This window comes from Lonchura striata, chromosome 2 (genome assembly GCF_046129695.1).
Source record: "Lonchura striata isolate bLonStr1 chromosome 2, bLonStr1.mat, whole genome shotgun sequence".
In the NCBI taxonomy this organism is placed as follows: domain Eukaryota; kingdom Metazoa; phylum Chordata; class Aves; order Passeriformes; family Estrildidae; genus Lonchura; species Lonchura striata.
Genome location: NC_134604.1, coordinates 79,490,063 through 79,512,715, shown reverse-complemented (window position 1 = coordinate 79,512,715; position 22,653 = coordinate 79,490,063). Strand labels below are relative to the sequence as shown.

Sequence of the window (22,653 nt, the reverse complement as noted above, 5' to 3'; positions counted from 1 at the left end):
TTAAAAAGTGTGGCCAACAAGGATTTGAGAAACTCATTTGTAAATCACCTGAAGCTAAGACTGTTCCTGTAATATTATTAAGAGACAAAGGGCAGATAAAATGCTACAGAAATACAGGGACAAGCAGATTTCTCTTCTCTGCTTGCTGCTCAGATGTCTCAAAAAGGACATGAAAGGGTAACTTATCTTTCTGCAAGGAGTAGAGATAAACTTCTTGCCTGACAGGATTGTCTGCTTCATCTTGGAGATATTTACCTTGAAGATGTATGGAGTAGTCTTTGTGACTATTGCTTATTATGACTTGAATCAAGATTGATGTGTCATTTCACTCTCATTCAGATATAATTTTGGATAGCTGGTAAAGCAGGGTATATTTTAAATAATGCATTTGATTAAAACAGATTAATTATTATTAGAAACTATATTTAATTTGCCAATTTAGAAAACTGAATAGAATGAGTATAAAAAACAACTTTGAGAGTAACTTCTAAGTTTGAGATTTTTCCCTTGAAGTAGTAGATGTAATCAGCTGGTGACAGAGAGTTGACTGTACTTTGCCTTCCTATGAAATATCTTTGCACTAGAAAATTTTGATAAAAATTCATTTATTCATTTTTCTTTAGGGTATAGAAAGTGTTTTTCAAAATGCTGATACTTTTCCTGTAAATAATTTTTAAAGATCTGGTTTTAATAATATTTTTATTATACTTTTATTTAGTCTTTAAAGATGCCTTTTTAATGAGTGTTAAGCAAACATGTTTAAAAGTGTCAATTTGAAGTATACATTGAAAGCATACATTGTCAGGAATAGTGCCTGTGTAAAAGGAGCTCAATTTTCATTTTTAAATTATGAAAATACTTTTGAATCACCTGATGAAATTGATGGAAAGAGTACATTCAAATAAATTACAGTTTACTATGTTTAAATTTTTTAAAATATTTGTTTCTGAGTATTCATATAGAAAGACAAACTTTTCATAATGTAAAAATTTACAGAAAGCAAAATTTTCATTTTGAATTAAAGTTGCATATGCTTATATGTTGATCTTTCATTGTCCATATTATTTATTTCCATGCCTCAGCAGTCTTACAGTGTTACTATTTATAGTAACAGTTTTTCATTATATTTACAGTTTAACTTGTATTTTTAATTCAGATGGTCTTATTGTTTAATATGTCTTTGTAATTTGGATATTCAATAAAAACATTTACTGGATAATTTCATAGAACTGAGCCTCTACAGAAATTTCAGTACATACCATTTAGAGGCAGTTTTGTTTACCACTGTTTGTTTTTACATCCCCTTAGGATACTCTAAGTAACCCAGCATGATTAATTGTGAGAGCAATTATATACAAATTTTGTATTCTGCCCACAGGCTTGCATGAAAATGCTTTCTGTCTTCCTTTGAAGTTCACATGTTTATTTTATTATATATATGTATCAAAGTATTTATGAATTTAATTCATTATTGCACAGCTACGCATGATATGATATAGATATTTTAATGCCAGTGTTCGTCCAAATTTATGTACTGGCTGCCTGGAACTGGGCCTAACAGTTAATGTTTAGCAATATTAATACTGATACAACATGGAGGTAGTTCTGTTGAATTTTTTAAAGATGCAATGCCTTCTTTCTCTGAAATAATTTTGGAACAGCTCAGTTTGTGGTTTGGTAAGGCAACATCTGTGCTTTGAATCAAAGAATTTGTGGCTCAGCACTTCATGCCTGATTCTTGGCAGTTTTCATAAATGCAGAGTATTAAATGGAAAACCTTCGTTGTTCCAAGCTACCCGGATTTGCCGTAGCTTTATCTTACTGAGAGCTTTTTCAGCTTTTTCTTTCTGATGAACAAAGTTTATGTCTTGCCCTGATTGTGAGTGTTATTCCCTGGGGGGTGGGAGAGGGCAGGTGAGTTGGATCTGCTTCTTGCTTGGTTAAAGTAATCTGGGAACTTCTGATGATACTATTACAAATTGCACCTGATAAGTTTACCACTTTTGATAGGAAATGAAACAAACCTTTTCTTCACAGTTTCCTTAAAACTTATGTGCAGTACAATAAGTTGCTGTATTTTAAATATAATATATTTGAAAAAGCAGTAGGTTTTTTTTCAAAAATTTTTTCAAATGTCTTGTTAGTTTCTATAATGGTCTATACTTGTTGCTGTAGTCTCTAATTTTTTGCAGGGCTTAATATGGTTTAAGCTTTTGACTGTGGATATTTTGGGTGTTCCTTTTTTCTCTGTTTTACCTGTATTAATTATAATGAAGGATTTTGGAGGTAGAGAACAGGACATAGAACTGACCTAACAACACTCTGCAGAGCGATTTTTCTCCATCTCCATCAGCACACATCCTGTTGTAATACTTACTTTTAAGACAGCATTGCTGCTTCACCAAACATCCTCCTAAGTGAGAGAAGTAGGGATAACTCTTGGAAAAAGTTTTGAGGCTAGTGACAAAATATGTTTGTCTTTCAGATCCCCAGCTCAAGGGTATAGTGACCAGGTTATATTGCAGGCAAGGCTACTACTTGCAAATGCACCCCGATGGAAGTCTCGATGGAACCAAGGATGACAGCAGTAATTCTAGTAAGTGACTGCCCCAGGGGAATGTCGTAATCGCACACGCAGACCGCGTCGCTCGAATGTGTATGCACAGGCACCGTGGTACTGCCTGCCTGCCTGCCTGCCTGCCTTTGGAGGGTTTCTGAATGTGTGTTATCCCAAGGAGGAGGGTTCTGTCCCTTCGAAACCTGGTGACCACCAGCATGGCTCGTGCAGGACATTGGCCTAAGTGTGTTGCCTCCGAAGGGGAAGGCGTAAGTGCTCATGGACCTTAGGAGGGAGATATTTAGGCCAATGAATGTCTTCTGATAATTTTATAAAAGTGGTAAAATTATATTAAAATAATTTTTTAATAAAAACTCTTTATCTAACAAAAAATTCTTATTTTCCAATAAGTAACAAAGAAATAACAAGACATGGAAACTAATTTCCCGGAAAAATCTGAATTTACAAGCAAGTAAATGTATGCTAAACTATCAAAGACCTTCATAAAACACAAGCTAAATTACCTTGCTGAAGGTACTAAAAATTTTAGGGCTAAAAATCCTACGCCAGCCAGAATTCCAATGATGTTAAAAGATTTTTTTTGCCACTGTAGAGATGGCAAAAGTGGCAGTTCTTAAAAAATATTCCAAACAAAAGCGGTCTTGAAAGGCCGTGTGGGTTGCTGCTTTGGTGTGCTTTTCCTATGATACTGCTACCTATTTTCATTCAATGAGCCTATATATATATATATATATATATATATGTTTGACAATTTCAGCTGCAAATGATAATTAAACCTATTCTTACTCGAGAAACAGTTGTTTTTTGATTTGTTTCTTTTAATTATCATGACAAATTTAAGTAACATTTCTGTGTCATCTTGAATTTTATTTTAAGCACATTTAATGCACAAGATTTATCTTCTTATTATGCATACATAAATAACCCCTTAGTTTCCTTAAAAATGTTGAAATTAGGCTGCAGAAATTAAGGTATTTGGGATTTCTGCCTTACATTGGTAAAATCCTTGTTTTAATTGATGCACAGCTGTCATTTATAACACCTTTCATCAGCAGATAGGATGATCATCTTTTATGGTTTGTTTTGGAGGTTTTTTTAATTGAGAAAAATTGTTTAATATATTTTTATGTGTATCTGTCCAGGTGTTTTTGTTCCCCTTCCATGCCCTCTGTGTCCCACCCCCATCTTTGTTTCTTTTCTTCCCTCCATGTGTCCATCTCTCATACCCACTTCAGTACTGGAGTACATACTAAGACCTGAAACAAGGCAGGATTACTCTCACTTTTTATAGAAGCTTTGCCTAGATGAGTTCTAAGAGCTGTCTTAGGGTATAAGTGCAGATCTCTCTCCCTCTGCCCAGCTCTTATTTTCAGCTTCAGCAAGAAGGTGTGTATGACTGCAACAATTTTGCAATGTTTTATTGTTATTTCTGAGAGGTTTTTTAACTCTTAAATCTCTATGGATGTGGAGCCTTTTCAAAGCTAGACCACAGTGTCTTACGTTTCTCTTTTTGATGTTGTCAGATTCACAAATCATCCTCTTTTTTTTTCACTCTTTCCCCTCTTCTGTGCATTTCTGATTTTCCAGCTCTCTGCCCATCTCCCTTATTCTTCTTTTTCCAATATGTGGAATGGATATTCTATATTATAAATATTCTGAAATGTTGAACTTCTCCAAACTCAACCAAATACCATATAGAAGAATTGTGCATTTTGCATAAATATTGTTAGATCATTTGCTTTACTCCAAAATTATTTTTCTTGCCTAAAAAGTTGTGGAAGTTTTTTTCCACAAAAGCATTTTTTTCTGTCTTTAACTGGTGGAATTTTTTTTTTTCCTAACTACTCCCGTTTTCCAATATTTTTCGTAAAGACAGTTTAGAACAGAAGATTGAAAAATTAATGTGCTTGCCAGGAAGGCCTACAGTCTACATCTGAAATTTTGTTTGCATATATGTATCAACACTATATTAAGAGCTGAAAATGTTTACCTATTTGGTATATTCATTATTGTATGAATATGTGTTTGTTTCTCTTGTGCTGCCAGTCTTAGTTTTTTCCCTTTCCATTTTGTTGCCTTTCATTTCCTATTGAAATCTTTTTCCTACTGCTTTTTTATTGTAGTATATTTTGTTTTTCCTTCTCTCTTTCACCTTAAAACAATAATTTTCTAATAGGTAGAATTTCTAGTGTTTTGATATTTTATTTTTTGAGCTCCTTAGCATGATAATTTCTGTCTGAGGCTTACAAGTGAATAACTTTTGGCTGCCCAAGGGAGAAAATCCTGCTTCTGACTGTGTTGCTTGCAGGCTGCCCATTTAATGTGCCCAGTGGGTGAAGGGATGGACATGTATCAGCTGTCCATAGGACAGATAGAATGCTTACCTGGATAGTGAGGATGACTTCCATTCAAAGTGTGTTTCATAAAAAAAAGGAAATATAGACTGCCAAAGGGTGTGCATCTCTGCCAGCCTTCCACCTGTCTTCTGCACTATTCACTGTCCCTGAAGAGAGCCCACTGAGTAACTGGGTGTCAGTGAAGCCAGAGGGAGCAAGGAGTGAGTGAGAGAAAAAAGATGCAGTTTCTTTTTTGTCTTCAGCAAGGAAACTGTTTGAAGCTTAGTCATGCTGCTACTTTTTGTGCTGTTGCTATGTATTCTGTGTCAAGCAGTTAGAGAAGTACTTTAAGGTAAAATTCCCTCAAGTACCTATATAAATTTGTACTTATTTTACAAGTATATCAGTAAACATAACTTTACACACTTTTGGAGTCACAGTGTTATAGAAAGATAGCTCAAACTAAGATTAAGATTTGCTTCTATTTGAAATCAAAATGAGTAGTACCAGCTGTTTTAATCAGCTACTCATTGTCCTAGTTTGAGTATAGGCTAGAGACTGCAGAGAGAGATGACAGGATTTTTAGTGTATCACTGTGTGCAAGAAACTTGAAAAAGGGAGGAAGACGTGATATGCAATTGCATGAATGTACTTTCGTCTACTCATGTTGATGGCCATGATATTAGAACCCAACCTAAACAGACCAACAGGTTTCAGTTCATTGTTGTAAATTTGTTGTATAACTTTTCCAAGATAATGACGTTTCATAAAACAATGGTAATTAATGCACCTGTTGGTTAATGGTGCTGAGTTTCCTTAAATCATTTTCCCAAATTAAGGCTGTTAGCCAAACAATCTTGGGTGTACAGTCTGTAATATTTTTTTTGCCCCAGTCTTTAATATATTGTTTTAGCTATATTTTTTTTACATTTAATTTCTCTAATACCTTTCGGTTTCTAGTCTTCTTTTGTGTCTTGCTTGTATCAGAGGCAGGAGTGACTGTGGTTAAAGCTGTAGCTTTGGTTACTGAGGTCCTACTCAGTGTAGCTATCACACTTACTCTAATGTTCCTGGATTTCACAGGTGCAAATACAGCTTGCTTCACTGGCCTCATCATTATTAATTAGGAAAAACAAGCTCCTGCACAGAAATCATAAAAAGATAGAAATGCTTTCCACGTGTGCTTGTAGTAACTTGCATTACATTCTCCTCCTGTCCTACTCACCTAAACCAGCTCATCTTTAGGCTTTGGTCTATCTTCAACGTTTTGTCTCATGAATGAAGGGTAGGCTTAGTAGGAAGTCTAATTAATTTGAGAAACAGACAATTTCAACTTTTTAATTTCTGAGATTGAAACCCTGAATCTTTCAGCTCTACAGCTGGTTTTAACTCACCTAGAGTGTATCTCAGCCAACAACCACTGAAAAAGTGCAACATAAATGATGATACTTTCCTTTATAGGTGATAGACTCAAATGTTGCAATTTGTACCCCTTATGACATTACAGTTTTGTTTATAACATGTTTATAATATTCTCTGATTAAAAGAGCATTACCTATTGGTAGTCTTATCTCATAAACTGATAAATGAAAAAGTGATTATCCAAGACAATGTTAATTGGCTGTGCTGTGCACATCTTTTATTATGCTGCAGAATGCTTTACTTCCTTTGTGGTGCTTGGTGCCTGGTAGAGTTGCTCTTCAAGAAATCCTGCAACCATTTAACATTCCTTTATTTTCATCTTTTAATACATACTTCTATTTATATCTTCCAAATATGGAAGTATTAGCTTTTTAATGTCTTTATAAAATACCTACCACTATCATAAAATAACCTCATAACTCATAAAATAACCTTTACAGCACCCTTGTAAGGTAAAGGAGATAATTACATAGAAATAAAGCACATAAAGATTAGGAAAAAAACACCTGCAGTGCTGTTAAATTTGGATTAATGAATGTTAATTTTGGATTACTGCACTAAAATATCTGCAGCCTGATGCTTGCACTGGTTTTTTGCACTGTTTTGATGCTTGCACTGAAGTTTGTCTTCAAAGAATTATACAGGCATTTACTCATCTACTTACACCACCTCTGGGAGTTAGGTAAGCCTGTTTCTCCCAGTGGGATAATCTTAGTCTGACAGGTAAATGTTCAGTCATACTTAGAAAAAAAATTAATTATGTTTTCTGTGAGATTGGGCAGATAGAACTGGTTTGCTCCATAAGAAATGGATGGACAAATCTCTATATACACCAAACTCCTTGCAGTCATTGCCAATCTAAGAGATGTTTTGATAGAGTTGTCATTTTTGCCCGTGGGCCCGCAAATAAATTGAGGAAGTTGCCTTGATCTGATTGGAGATTTGGTAGTGTGGAAAGTTTTGTTAACTGCCATGAGGGCAGTGTGCATGCAGAAGAGGCCCCAAGATTCTTGAGGAAAACAGTGATCTGTAATAGCAATTTTCTGGTAGCTACAAGTCAGTTGTACCTAAATAAACTTTCACAACTATATGGAAATATCTGATTTCAGGCATTTCAGATTTCAAGTTAATGGACTGTGTTGGTATAACATAAAAGAAGGAAAAAGTTATACAGAGGTTTTGTGTTTTGCTCAAGAAAGGAGTGATTGCTTATGAAAAAAAATGAACTCAAACTTTTGCTAAAACTTTTTGAGGATTAGAATCCAACTCAGATTTGGAGTTCCTGCAAGTATCCACCATGAAACATAAAAAAATAACCTTTTTTCATGCCAGTTGTTCCTGCTAAGTGTCCCCACCCCCATTTTCTGATCTTTTTTTGTGGTGGGAGTAGGCTTGCAGGAAAAGGTCTCTTCTCTTGCCTTAGAAAAACGCAGAGAGCACAAATGCTTTATAGCTGTGATTTAGATAGGATACAAAGCAAAGCTAAGGGAGTGTGCAGTCTTAGCATTGACAAGGAGAAAGGGTTTTACTTGCACAATTTTTGCCAATCAGTTCCCTTGTCTTCCCTGATGTTCCCACGTTCTACTTATATTTGGAATTGCCAGGCTTTCTCCTTAAGCCTGCAGCATGGGAACATTGAGCACCCGGCACCGCTGTATTTCCTGGGCTGCTGGAGGGTGTCCCCCCTCTCAGCTCATATGTGGACTCACTGAACTGGCTTCAGGCACATAAAAACGTTCAGGGACCTCACTCCCCAGGTTTTGGTTTCAGACCATTTTCTTAAAGAGAGAAGGAAGAGAGGGATGTGGCTCTTTTTAGCACCCCCCTCAGATAAAAGCATATCTTTGGCTGTGCAGAGCTGGAATGCCAGCAGACTCTAGAAGGCTTTTTGCTTTTCTCAGAGCAAGTTTATACTAAAGTGAGATATAGCACAGGGGAATCCTAGGAATGTTTGAAATGTGTAATTGAACACAAAAGTCTTGCTCAGTGAAGAGTACTGCCCAGTCAGGTTCTGAAGGAAATCGAATTTCTTTTGGCCTGCTTCAAAATGCATTAAAACCACACGCTGTGCCTTATTGGTGCATGTTTTGCTGTCCCGAGTATGAAACACATTGCTGAACATTTGTCAATCAATAGCTGAATGTAGACTGGCTTCCCTAGTTTCCCTGAAGTCTGAAGGATTCTGTGAAGCTTATTGAATATTCTGACTGTGCAGAATTTCAGCATTTCAGGTCACACTCTAAAATTGTAAGGGTTTAGACTAATTGCAGGCTCTCTGAAAATCTCCAATTAAAATTTGGTGGCAGTAAAAGATGCATTATGTGTCTTCTACAGTTCTTTCTGAATTCACCAGCAATTATAAGCCACTTCAGTAACTTTACAGGCTGCACAAAACACTGCTGTGTTACAGGCCTGTAATTCTTGTTCAGTGGTGGTTGGAATTTTTTTTTTCTAGCTTTGGTGCTTTAATTTTATTGCTAATATGGTTAATAATATCTACATTTCAGAAGTTTTGACTGAACTACTATGTATACAAGTTATTTTTCATTAGATGGCTTCTCATGGCTGACTTGTCTTTTGTGTTGACCTCTTTTCTTTATATAAGTATTGTTTGTTTTTCCTTCTTTGTGTCCCTTCAATTGTTTCTTCAGTCCCTTTAGCATGGTTTGCTTCTGCAATTTCTTTTCTTCTAGGAAAAAATCCAAATTCAGTTGCCATCTGATACTTTGTTTTGCTGTGATAGACTCCCCATCCACAACCCACAACAGTGATTTTGCTGGTTTTGACATTGTTTCATTTGAGGATAATGAAATTAATGGATAATGAGGAATTTGTAACTAATTTTTGACTTCCAAATTACATTGAACTAAAATCCCTCAAACCATGCAGTCTTTAGCCTATATACTCTCAGGATATCTTTTCTGTGAGTGCCATATTTCACTGGTTTACATTTATTAGAGAGGGAACCTTATCTGCAGCATCTGTACCATTTTATTTTTTTTTTATTTAACAGCACTGTAATATCCTAGCATAATGGAGAATTTTGGAAATGACAGAAATTAAAATGCTATTTATTTGTGCTTATTCTTGTAATCTTTTTTATTTTCTTTGTAAACCTGCCAAATTGTTTTCAGTTCTTCTAGAGCTCTTTTTCAATATATTTTTCTTTCTACCACTCTAGGAAGAACTCTTCCACAATTCCAAAAGCTTTATATTGGCTTTGTGTTTTTCTAAAATTATCCGATGTTACACATTATTTTTCTGCATGACAATTTCGAAGGAAAGGTGTATATTTTTTTTATACATGCCTATATTTCTAGTAGTCTACCTATTTTTTTTCCTCAGTTGTAAAGACTTTATCATATTCTTCATAAACAAACTGGATGGATTTTTGTCCTTTGCCCAAGCAGGAATTTTCACACCTTGAGAAATGTATTTATCCACTGCAATTACATGATCCTTTTTCTCTTGATTTGGGCTTTAGCTTATAGGTAGCCTCATCCAGTACACTTTTTGGTCACACCTATGGATGTCCTTAAATTTTGAGTAACTCACTGTAGGTGTTACTGTGTTCCTGACACCTGACTTGGTAGAAACATAGTCCCCACTGCATATGTTGGATACACAGGTTGGGCTTTTGGTTTTCATCCAAAGACTTGGGAATCTGTGGCTTATCCACAGTGGAAAAACATTTAGCATAAACTCTGTCTCATCCAGATCTTTTTTTCCAAAACTGATGTGTGCTTTGCATCTAATTTTCTAGTATGAGTCATTCAATGTAATATAGGTGTGTGCTGGCATAAGTTTTAGAAGAGCTGGTTCATGCCACCTACTTATACAACCTGTGTTTTTCTGTGGTGAGGCTGGTAAACTCCCACTCTTCACACTGGTCTTTTCTTCAGACAGTAATTAAAATTGTGGCTGTTTGGATTACTACAGAGGTATACAGGATTTCTAGGGTATTTGTTATTAGGTGGTTTTCTAATTATTTTCTAATTATTACACCGAGTTCTATATTCTGTTCAATAACATTTATGCACATTTAGAGTCAAGCACATATTTCAGTGCTTTTATGAACTGTGATAAGCCTCTGTCATTACATGACACCAGTGTCTTACTGTTTGTATCAAATGTATCATTCACAAAAGCAAAAAAAAAAAAAAAAATCACAGATCTCTTGACATCAGTCTTTAATGAGGGCACCTTTTAGTTGGAAGGCATAAAAACGCCCAGGAAAATAAAGAGCTATTTGACAGAATCAAAGAAGCAAGATTTTCCACATTAGTCTAATTTTAGAAGCATAAAAAATTATACAGGAACTGTTTATCTTTCTTTTCTGCTAATGATGTTTATTAGATTATTTTATTAACTGTAGCATATTTATATCTGGTCATGTTTTTTCTTCTCAGCATTGTTCAACCTTATACCAGTGGGACTTCGAGTTGTCGCTATCCAGGGTGTAAAGACTGGGTTGTATATAGCCCTAAATGGAGAAGGTTTCCTCTACACATCAGTAAGTACCTTGCTGAACTCTGTTTAGGAGGCACAGCTGAAGCTGAAATCTCCACAGGAATGAGACTTCTGTACACTTTTAAGAATTTCTGTAATGTCTGTTGCACATATCATGCTTGTGTGTAGCATAAATGGGACACAGTAGAAATTACTGTGTACTGCATATAAAAGTCTGAATGTTAGCAATCCTAAAAAAATATACCACAGACCTTTTTTCCTGACAGACTGTCATGGTAGAGTGCCATATGCCACAAAGATTATAACTTTCAATTCAGTTCTTGAAAACCTTAAAATAAGGACCTGCAATTATTTCTTAGAGACTTGTTGATCAGAATCCAAAAACTGCTCCAACCATTATTTTTATTAATAAAATTTATGAGTGGAACTTCCACCTAAAAGATCATTAACAGTCTTATGGTTTATCACCGTAATCTTGTAACTGCATGCTTAACATTATTGATTTTCTGTATCAGATATAAGAAAAATAAAGAGTTCTGTGAGGGACTATTACATCTGTAGAATGATCAAAGTTTAAAAAAAGTCTTTTGAGTCACAAAGAAGACTGCTGGATAAAATGATTGGAAAGGCCTCATTGTTTATGATTTGATGCTGATCAATTACTCAGTATGTTGTGAATATAAAATTCCTCAATTCTGTATAAATTTTGGGTCTTAACTTCCTTTGAAAGATGGACAGCCTTTATTGTGAACAGGCAATTCTGTCAGGTATTAACAAGGTGGCTTAAAGGATTTTTCATGACTATATTTTTATTGACATCTATGTTAAATTTATTTACATAGTGTTTTTTCCATTTTTTGCGTCACATAGTTCTTAATTCCCAACTGAGATACAATACACTGCTTTGTTTTCAATGTCCATTGAAAGGAAATTGGAAAGATTAAGTTTCTGATGCCCTGAGGGAAAGTATTCTGTTTGTTTCAAACACACAATTGTCTTGCAAAAGCTAATTAGGAAGAAAAAATGGAACTCGTCTTGAATGCCAATGTCAAGACAAAGAGAAAATTCCTTCTCATAAAATGCCTGCTAGAAACTCCAGCAGTATTGTCTACTGTTTTTTTACATCTGTTCAAAATAAAAATTCTATCACAGGAAAACATGCAATATTTGCTATCAGAAGGAAAAAAACTTGAAGAAAAAACTTAGAGAAAATTACTTAGTGATTTTCAAGTTCCATCAAATTGTGGGGGAAGGTAATTTCTGGATCATGGCATGAAGAGCATTTTTTTTAATGTGTTGACACAGTGAAGAGTACATTCTTGCCCAGCACTGTTCCTGAAGTGAGTTCTCAGTCCTCCAGAAATACAGAAAGAAATACAAATTTCAGAAAATGTGCCGTTTCCTGATAGTTAATTCTGTACTGGGACCTCGCATGTACAAATTGTGGTAGGCACTGTTTTTGTGTATTATTCTGGAAATGATTCAAGTTAAATGAAGTTAAGTGAGGCAAGGAAGTGAGTGTTTTTATAATGTACTGCTTACTCTTCCTTGTGCAGAGAATGAAAGATGAGTGGCCCACTAAATTACAGAACTGACACATTACAAAACACAGTAGAAGACTTTGTTATGTCTACAAAATTATTTTCAATTTATATTTCTGTCAAGAAGGAAACAAATAACATTTGATCAAACATTTAAAGGCCTTGGTTTCAAAACATCAGTGCTGTTTGTTTGTTTGTTTCATATTAATGTATTGACAACACTGGTAATATATTTTTGTCTCATCAATTCCCTGCTTTCACCTTAAAGACTACTCCATTTGAATATAAAATGACAAAGCATCAGAGAGAAGTCTGTCTTTTCCTGAGGATCAAGATATACTGTATGTAGAATTATATATCACCATTTGTAGAAAATATTTTTTAACAATCACTTTCTATTACTGTCTTGGTGGACTTTTTGACTCTTTTTCACATCTGTGTATATTTTGCACCTAAATGCAGAAGTTCTGTATTACATGTCACATGTTTTTCCCTTGACTGTTTAGGAGAGAATGAGAGAAAAAAGTTTTATAAGTTTCATATGCCAACTGCAGTCACTGAAAAAAACTGCTGCATAATGGGAATGCTAGTTAAAATGTACATATATTTATTTATATTTATTTCAAATTTCTTACAAAGATTTAAAAAATGTAAGCATGCCCTGTAGACTAAGTAGCATTTTTAGTCTAAGTTGAGACTGAAGTTCTGTGTAGTCCTTCTCTACACAATAGCTGGGTGTCCCTTCTTCCCATCACATTCATATTCACAGTATAAGGAAGCTGTATCTTATGAGAATGCCCTACATGTTGATGCCTCTCTTCTGAGACTGAAGGCCCCAACTCAATTATTTTTATCATAAGGTTCAACATCACATTGACTAATTAAGCAACAGCACTGACAGGGAAGGTATTATGTGTAAAGCTGCTGTGTGTTCTTTAAGAAGAAAACAAAGGTACAATGACAGACTAGTTTTGCAAACAGATTGTCAAATGAAAATTTACATTGTTTCTTGGCTTTTTAAAAATCCTTTTTTTAATGATTGCTTGCATCAGTTTGAGATCCGTTCTTTTTTTTTCCCTTTATACTGCTATATTTAAGATTTATTCAACTATTTCTCAGAATTAGAACTAGAAAAATGTGCAGAAACTTCATAGAAGAGTGCTATGTCAGTATTTCTTGGAACAGAAACAGGAGGACAGCAAATTGTGTAGGCAGATCAGTCTCAAGAGGTTTTCATACCTATTTTGCCTGCTGCAGCACTTGAGATTTGTATTCTGTCCTTTGAGAATTTTTTGAGACAGGTTCTCTAACATACACTATCAATGTCTTGACAAATGAAGGAAAAAAAGAACCTTTGGAGTTTGATAGGGTTTTGCAAAAGTCCTGAGAGAAATTTTCCAATTTTTTTACCAAAATCATAACCTGATTTTTTCTATGCATTTTAAGTAATTATTTTAATACCATAATTAATTATTTTCTATAATATGAAATTGAGAACAAGAGCCTTTTCATGTGTTTTTCTTTGTTCTTTTAACAATGAGCAATGAGAATTATAAAAGTGAGTTGAAATTTATTTTAGATGGCTTAATGAACTGTGAATAATTTAATATTTATGACTGACTAAATAACTGTGAAAGCTAGTTGGAGAATCTGAATTTTTCCCCAAAAAGCCATCTCAGTTACTAGCAAGATTTTTGAAATTATAGTTTTGAACTTCATATGTTAAAGTCAAAAATTATGCCTTATTCGTGTCTTTTGAAAAGGTGAGCAAGATGAGGTTTCATTTCCAGATTTTGTCTTGTCAAAATCAAAAGGAATTAAACCAGCTCCATGCACTGAAAATGGGAGCACAGCTGCAGGGATTCTCCATGGGGAACAGGTATTGCCTGCAGCAGGAAGATGGCAGTGCAGTACTTGGCAGAGATTTTCTTGGGTTTGATGTTAATTTTGATCAACTCCCTTTGCAAGTGGTTCATTAGTTCAACTTCCAGGGGGCTGCAGGTTTTGTTTTGCTCCTAGGATTTCCTGCTATCTTAGCAGGATAAATTCAGAGGTAAAACAGAGGTATGTTAGTCCATTTTATGATTCCTATTTTCCTGTGATGAGGATATGAGAGACTTCTGAGTTTACATCAATGGATTTTTCCTCAGAATTATTTGATATATCTGGGAGTGTTTGGAAGGGCCACTGGTTCCCTTTTTCATCACAGGAGCTGTTTGTTACTGTACTACCTGTCGTTGTTGGGTAGAGTAAAAGAAAAAGGAAAATCCAAAATGTAGACAAGGAAAAATCCTGTCTAGGACATCTTAACCTGCTTGTATTTTCTTTTTTGTGTTTCCTATTTCACCATTTCTTCTGCCAGTTTTCTGAGATCAGAGATGTGAACTAAACCAGAGAGGAAAGAGTACACCTGTGATACTGTCCAGCAGCCGGTATCAAAGTCATGGGGATTCACTGCATGGTTTAAGACTGATGCTTTAAAAGATGAGTGAGCCTGCAGGGCCAGGTCTGACCTCTCTGGTCCCCTCCTCCATCACTGTTCACTGTGGCTTCAGAGGTCCTCTTCTGGGTATGGGGTAGTGGGAACCTCGCTGGAGGGATGTAGAAAGTACTGGAGAGACATGGCTACATTTCGGTGAGGTTTTACCAACTGTTTTTAAAGTATTTCAGAATTATGAATGTCACACTAACTCAACAGAATAAACTTCTTCTGAGGTGGGGGTTTGTTTTTTTGCTCTGCCACAGTACACAGTGTTGAGGGTGTTGGAAGGATGTTGGTTGGGGCAGTGTTTCTGTTGCAGTAAGAGATCAGTGTGTGTCACGGCCTTCATGAAAGAGAGAACATCAGTATCTGTTGCTGAGCAGTGTATTTGTTCTATCACGCTGGCAACTCTCACCTGAAAAAAAGCCTTTGAGGATTTCTCCTGACATTTCAGTGGCTTCCCAATGCCATTATTTCTGTCACTTCTTTAAGCCCACATAATTGACCTCTCTGAGGAGAACAAAATTCAGCCTCAAGGAAGAACATAGGAGCACCTTCAGTGAAGCCTGGAAAAGAGTGAGAACTGAAGTAGTCTGTATTTCTAATATTCATATCAAAGTCAAATGAAAAATATATTTTGTCTAGCTTTTCATAGAACCTCACTTTATGCTTTGGAATAGCAAAGCTTAGCATGTGCAGTACTTTGAAGGTTCAGAGGTGAATAAAACCTTATAATAAACAGAGTAGAAGGAAGTTTAAACAAGATAAAACCAAAGAGGAAATGTGATATTTTAAAATTTTAAATTTTTTACAAGAATAATCAAAAAGCGGTTAATGTTGACATCAGGACAACATTGTTACAACAGTAGTTGACCTATGCTTTGGCAAAGTATACACCTTGCAAAGTATATTAGAAATAGTCAGGAATCTATCTGTTTAGAGCAAAAGTAACAAATAGAGCTTGCTCTATTATTTAAAAGATGAAGACTTTTATTTCTAATGGTCAAAAGTATGCTAAAAATCAGAAAAGTGTAAATCTCACTGCTCTTGAGGTAACTGTAGTTTTGTAAATGTAAGCATATTAGAGTGGAGTGTCTCATGATATTGTTATCAATAGAAAACATTATTTTCTTTCTTATATCAGATTTATGCCTTAGGGTCTCAACCTGCTCCCACACATTTATCTTCCAGCAGGCTATAATAGGAAAAGGATAGGATGTTATTTCACTTGCCATTATCTGTATCTTGGAAGTATTCTGGCTCACTTTGGAGAGAGGAAAATGGGTATTTTTAATGATTTAAAAATCACAGCTTTTGGTAAGAACTTTTGAAAACTGATTGTGTGATGTTTTTAAGAGTATATAAGCACAGACCTTATGCAAAATCACTTGTTTCAAGGGCTTGCCACTAAAGTGCTTCCTTACATATGTATACCATTTTTGCATTTCCAGTTATTTTTTTATTGAATTTGGATCTGTAAGAAAGTGACCTATGTTTGCTTCATATTCAAAAAGATTTTTTGAGAGGGATAAAGCATGTTTCAGGGCTGTGTTCCTCTGTAAAGTGGGCTGCATCTCTCAAAAGGTAAACAAGTTCAGCATGTTCCAGCAGTTGAAAAACACTGACAGGGAGGAGGAAAACATCTGCATGATTTATGCTTATTTATATCTGTTTTTTGGAGGTAGATAATTTATCTCTCAGGTTGCCTTCCAAAAATAAATGCAGAAAATTACTAATGAATTTATTTATTCTGTGGTAGCACTTAAGGAACAACTGATAACATAGGCCTGCTATATTGTACAAAAGAGTGTCAAATGCCCCTGCTACAGCATGTAGTAGAAAAGGGGTACAAAATACATACTAAGTCCATGACTTTTTTCAGTGGGTTAGATTTTCAGCACATTTTTGATTGAATGTACTGAAGCCAATGCTTTCACACACAAGATAAAATAGAAAAAGGAGGCATGCAGAGGCACATGAGAGTTTGATAAGGCAAGAGAGAAGTGAGAAGGGAAGAGATGAATGGAATGAGACTGACATGAGGAGACTGTGATAAGAAGGAATATAAGAAAGTAGATAAATAGCACAGTGGAGCAGAGCAGTGTTGCAGAAAACCTTATAATGATAGAAATGTTTAGGATGATATCACTATTGTTCAAGTTTTGTGCTTATGTTGATTACTACCTTTCTGAGTTATTCACACCCACAAATGGCTACTATTTGAACTATATGTTCATAAACCATATTGTTTAATGAAAAATGCTGCTTTGAATATATAAGGATACAGTATTTTATTGTGGTTTCTTACTTTATGGCTGTAGTTTCCTCCTGGAATTTAAATGCTGTGCTGAGCGTAATAACAGAACTTGACTCAAAACATGTGGCACTGTTTCTTGCTACTTAAACCAAAAATGTATATTCTGTTTGTTTCATTAATGTCTACAGTATCCAGGATCTAGTTGAGTTTTTATCTGTAAGAAAGTTTGTTTAAATCTTTCATTTTCCTATCTCATGTATATTTCTCATATCACTGTGCAAAAAAAAACTCCTGTCATATGTGTTCTGTCTCTCTAGAATGTATATAAGTGCCCCAAGAATAAAAGTTGCACCTCCAAACTTGGCTAAGTATGGACAGTCACAGAGTCTGCAGCTGTAGCTGGATATTTTTCAATAGTTGTATGACAAGGAATAGTAACTGTAGGTAGGTATGCTAAAATGAGGTAATCTGATCTCATGCTTCAGGAAGTGGGATGACTGGCACAGGGACTGAGAGGAATGCTTTCCCCAGTGTACAGCATCATGTAGTGCAGTTGCTCTGAAGGAGGTTTGTCTCTGAGCTTTTGTGCAATGGTCACAGCTGAAGGCTGAGCCAGGCTTGATGGACCAGCAGCTTAATCAAGTCTGTCAAATTTCTCCTTCTGGCAATTCTGTCTCTCGTGGTAATGTCCCTGTATTTTTGGCCAATGTTTGTTTTATTGCATAAATGCAACTACACTATTCTGGATGTTTCTTTATTCTCTGCTTTGTTGCTGTTAGAAATTGGGGGTTGTCAATAATTCTAAATGTTGAATGCATCTCACTTTCTGTTGCATACCACTCTTGCCTTCTGTTCACTTACTTCCCTTCTAATTGTCACTTCCCAAGTAAAAAGGATTGTGTTCAAAATTTCTAATTTTCCATTCATTGCTATTTAATCTTAATCATTCATTGCATCCAAGTAAGGAAGGAGGAAACCAAGGACTTGGAATCTCTCAAATTTTAGACAATTATCAAAAACATGCTTCCGAAACAAACTCCTACTACTTCTTTCCGTTAATGGTTAATGAATATGGAAAATATTAAAGACAATTTTGGAGGATTTTATGGTAAATTGAAATCTATTTCATAATAAGTGTGGTTCTTACAGGGTAGAGAAGACTTCTTATTGCATCCTCAGGAGGTATAGGTAAGAAAAAGCCCCAGCTTTCTGTGGAGTAGAACACTTAGACACATGTGATGCTATCACTTCTGTAACTGCATAGTTAATGCATCTTCCGTTATTCAGGGCTATTTCCAAAAGGTACCTGTCTGGATAGAAAGATAAATGAAGAGAGTTTAACTGAGAGCTTTTAGATAGTTAGTCTATTTTCAAAAAAATGTTTTTGTTTGTCTGAAAAATTACTTCAATCAGATGCTGAAGCAAAAATTTGCTTTCATTATGTGAGAAAAAAATCCACATTATCTTATAGAAATGAAATAGTGAAATTCATATTTTGTCTTTTTTTAAATTTCTCTAAAAAATTTAAAAACCTTTACAAGAATATTCATTTTATATCTGATAATATCAAGACAAAAGATAAGAATGGTATTTACCTAGGTATTTTAAAAAAATTATGCAGGCATCCTCTAATTTCAGGGAACTTTCTAAGGCACCCCTCATAGCTATAATGGGATGCTGTGGACTTAATGTGTGTATTAAATTATCATTGTATCTTTACAACACAATTCTTCTGTATCATATGTGGTCCTTATGATTAGACTTCAAAAGAAGGATGATATATATATACAATTTATTGTAATGTACAACTCTATACAACAGGGCCTTGTATAAAATATAGAGTTCTGTAAATATCAGATGTTGACAAAAGCCACAGATGCATTTGATGACTGATTTATACACAATATCCATTATATTTTTTAGCAGGTTTCCTATTATTATTTATTTTTTTAAGGGTCTTGTTTCACATTTCCATAATACATTTATTTTATTGTTGTAGTACGTTCATTTTTTCATTTGAATATGCAAATGTGTAGCTAAGCTTAGTGAATGATGGTCAGTGATAAATATATATCCCCTGTAATCTTCCCATATGCGATGTGTCCCTGTGAAAAAATTTGGGATATTTCTGTTTCTAAGGCAGCTTTAGCCATGGGCTGGATCCCATATGCAAGCTTGACCATCTGGGTAGGCCCCCAGAAATGCTGATTCTGCATGTCCTGACTCATGACCCCTTACCTTGGCCTCTCACATGTTGGCAGAGTTTGTTAATCTGGGACCTGCCCCAGAGTGTTCATAGTCCCCTCTCTTATGTCTACATGCTGCAGGGGACAGGGTTGCCTCCACCACCTTTCCCCGTGGGATTTTCTGCAACCAGGGACAGGCTCTTGTGTACAGCTTTTCAGACCTGTGAAAGTCTCTAGGTGAATATGTCAACAGAAAGGCTGGGATTATCTCTGGAGCCTTCCCAGGGAACTAAACCTCAGAAAGGAGAACTAGGAACCACATTTTGTTTCCCTTTTGGTAAATTTGTAACTAACTATATGTTGATTATGGTTAATTTATGTAAATAAGCATGTTAACACTGATATTTATGTGTCTGTACAAAACTGACTAGGAAAGCAAGCATCCAGGGACTTGTACATAGTTACCTAACATCAAGTCTAGATTTCCCTCCTTCCTCAGTCCTCCTCTTTATCTGATAGCAACCTTTTCTAACAGAGTTCCTTGGTGTATTCCCATGGATAGTGCATGATCTTATATGCTCATTATGCTCATTTAGACAAATGCCACAGATCTTCGTTCCCATACAGAGCCAGGAGTTGAAGAGGGTGTGACTCTTTCCTGCCTTCTCCTCTTTCCCTCATTTGGGACACCATTCAGTCAGAGGCAGTTTTAGGTGGAAACACATCCCAAAGGAAAGTTTGAGCTTCGTTTGTCTTGTTGCTTTACCAGGCACTACTTGTGGCACGGCATCAGAATAACTCCTAGCAGTGGTGGGACCTTTTCTGCCCACAGCTAAGTGTAATACAAAATTCCAATTTTATATTTCTAAAATACTGCCTAAATATTGAAGGGTTATGAGATTTTTCAGAGTACCAAGTGTTGGCCTAGTTCTGATGCTAATTACAGTTGCTGATCTCATAGGTATCAGGGTTGGCATAACAGAGCATTTTCAGAAATCCCTCTTGGAAGGGTTAAACTGGTGAGTTTGTTGTGCAGTCTGTATTCAGCATTTTCTATCCACTGTCAGATGAGAAGGTCTCTTGACTGATTTCTGTTGATTTGACAAGGATTTTTTTTTTTTAGCAGACTAAAATACAGCCTTGGGGACATATTTTCTCTCCCCGAGGGTGTCTCACAAGTAGTCATAAATCTGTAGAAAAATCAGCTAAAACTGGAATTTTACTACAGCAAAAAATGTTGGAGTACGGGTGAGTAGACAAGTCACCCCATTGTGTTTGAATTCAGATGTGACTCGTCTCTACCTTCTGTTCTCCTGATATATTTGTCACTAAACCTTTGTAATAAAAAGTGACATGTTGCCACTACCTGGAAAACCATGTATACCTGGACTTAATAGGATTTGTAGAAAACCTTGTACTTTGAGTAAGTGAAACAAAAACCTGAAGGCTTAATTCCTTCTGTGCACCCATAGCTTTCTTTTTCCAATAGCATATCATGTTGTGGAAGGCTTTGGCTTATTAATAGACTGATAAGATTTTTTTATCATTACCAGACATTTACATGGTACTGCTTAATCTTTAGAGTGATTATGTCTGCAAACTGAAAATGAAGTTTCAACATGAAAATTAAATACCAGTACTTTGTGACTCCACAGATATACAGAGCTGAAGACACAAAGTTTTCCACAAAAGAGATGTGATTGCCTAATTCACCATGGAATTGTTTACTTATTGCAGAATTGCCTAACAGCTGGTGAATTTTAAAAAGATGGAGAAAGGGTTTTATACCACAGGCACAAAACAAAATATAGCCAACATTTCAAAAGCATAATATGTTCTCTTTTTCATGTCCCTCTTGGCCAGCATCAGACTTCTGTGTTGTGACTAATGTCCCCTGAGCAGTTATGCCCTTTCACATTGCTGTTCAGGCTGCAGGCCATAACTTAGCACAGCCCACATCATCATCATGAAAGAGAATAAAATTATGAAAAGATCTACTCTTAAAAGCAGCTTAGATTATGTTAGGAAAAGGTAGAAGTATAAGATTTTTTTTTTTTAATCTATTTGCCAAGAATTGCTACTATTTCTCTCCCCAGTGTTATGTATTACTGAATGAGTATAGGTTTATTAAAAAAAAATATTAAATTTTAAATCTAAAGTAGACCTGCCTGGGATTAACGGCACTCCAAAATTCTTGTTGGCATTTATTTCTTTACCGCAGGATGGGTTTGGATGTCCCCTGCCAAGGAAAGTACAACATACATGTTGGTGTGATAATGAGAAAATAGTCTAGTTAAACAAAAGAGTAAAGTATAATTAATAGAGAACCAATGACATAGGATAACTTTTTGATTTGGTAGAAATTTTTCCATTTGTTCCAATGGGGTCTGAAGCTATTAATCTATACTTCAGTAGGTACTGGAAGAATTTGTATAAGTGTAAGCATCCTTCTCTTTCAGCTTCATAAACAGAATATATCAGGGAGAATTCCTTCATTTTACTCAGTATAATTACTAACAAGTGCTGATATCTATGATATACTAACAAATGCTGTTAGTATAACTGAATTTTTAATTTCAACCTGCTTTCAAACTTGTACTTTCCTCTTTCCCTCCCCCCAGCTCATTTTTCTCTGGAGAACTTCTCTTAAGGGTTAGGGTAACTTAGGAAGATGCAGCATTTAATATTCTGTTTCAACATTTAGTTGTTCATGAAGAGAACTGAGTTGATTATTTTCTTCATGACATTTGAAGATCAGGAGTGTGCCCTTGTCTCTTCATTTTCAAGTATCTATTGGCACCAGCAGCAAAGGAGATGAAGGAATCAGCCTTTCAGGCATTGAAAGTGACAACTTCAGGAAGCATCAGCTGAGGCAATTCTATCACCCATTTAGCATTCGTCTGACTATTGAAGGTGGCTGAAGAATAGCATTTGAAAACAGAATAAAAGATAAAATTGGTATTTCCCTTAATACTTAGAGAAATTTCACTGTCATCTTTGACAAGTGTCAGCATTCTGCCTGGTGGTCAGAACTGTGAAAGTCACTTTTCTTCAATTGACACAGTTAGAGTAGAAGATATGTCGACTGATTTTTTATTTTCAGGAATAATAATGTGGAGGTGACTGCTCCTGGAATATGAGGAATATGAGGAATATGAGGAATAGTGAGATAGTATCTAAACTACTTTGTCCAACTCACAGCTTTGGATGTGCAAGTACGACACTGAGAAAGAGGGAGACAGGAGAAAGAATTAGGATTAGTTGATCCAGAGGTAGATTATATTAGGTTTTCTTCAAACTCTGCCAATCATGTGAAAACAGTCTCAACAGTCTCACTTACCTGAAAACAGTCTCACTAGTGAATATTGTCAGAAACTAGCC

At 35.5% G+C, this 22,653-nt stretch overlaps 1 protein-coding gene across 5 annotated transcripts in view; it reads left to right on the top strand.

The window, feature by feature from the left end:
- FGF14 (fibroblast growth factor 14) overlaps nt 1–22,653 on the top strand; it is a 376,579-nt gene that overhangs the window by 281,177 nt on the left and 72,749 nt on the right. For 4 of the 5 annotated variants that reach the window (XM_021530237.2, XM_021530240.3, XM_021530241.3 and 1 more), the window contains exons 2-3: nt 2,486–2,596; nt 10,746–10,849. In XM_021530237.2, the coding sequence (XP_021385912.1) occupies nt 2,486–2,596; nt 10,746–10,849 (215 nt within the window). The remainder of the gene's footprint in view (nt 1–2,485; nt 2,597–10,745; nt 10,850–22,653) is intronic. The other variant, XM_021530239.2, reaches the window with a different exon arrangement.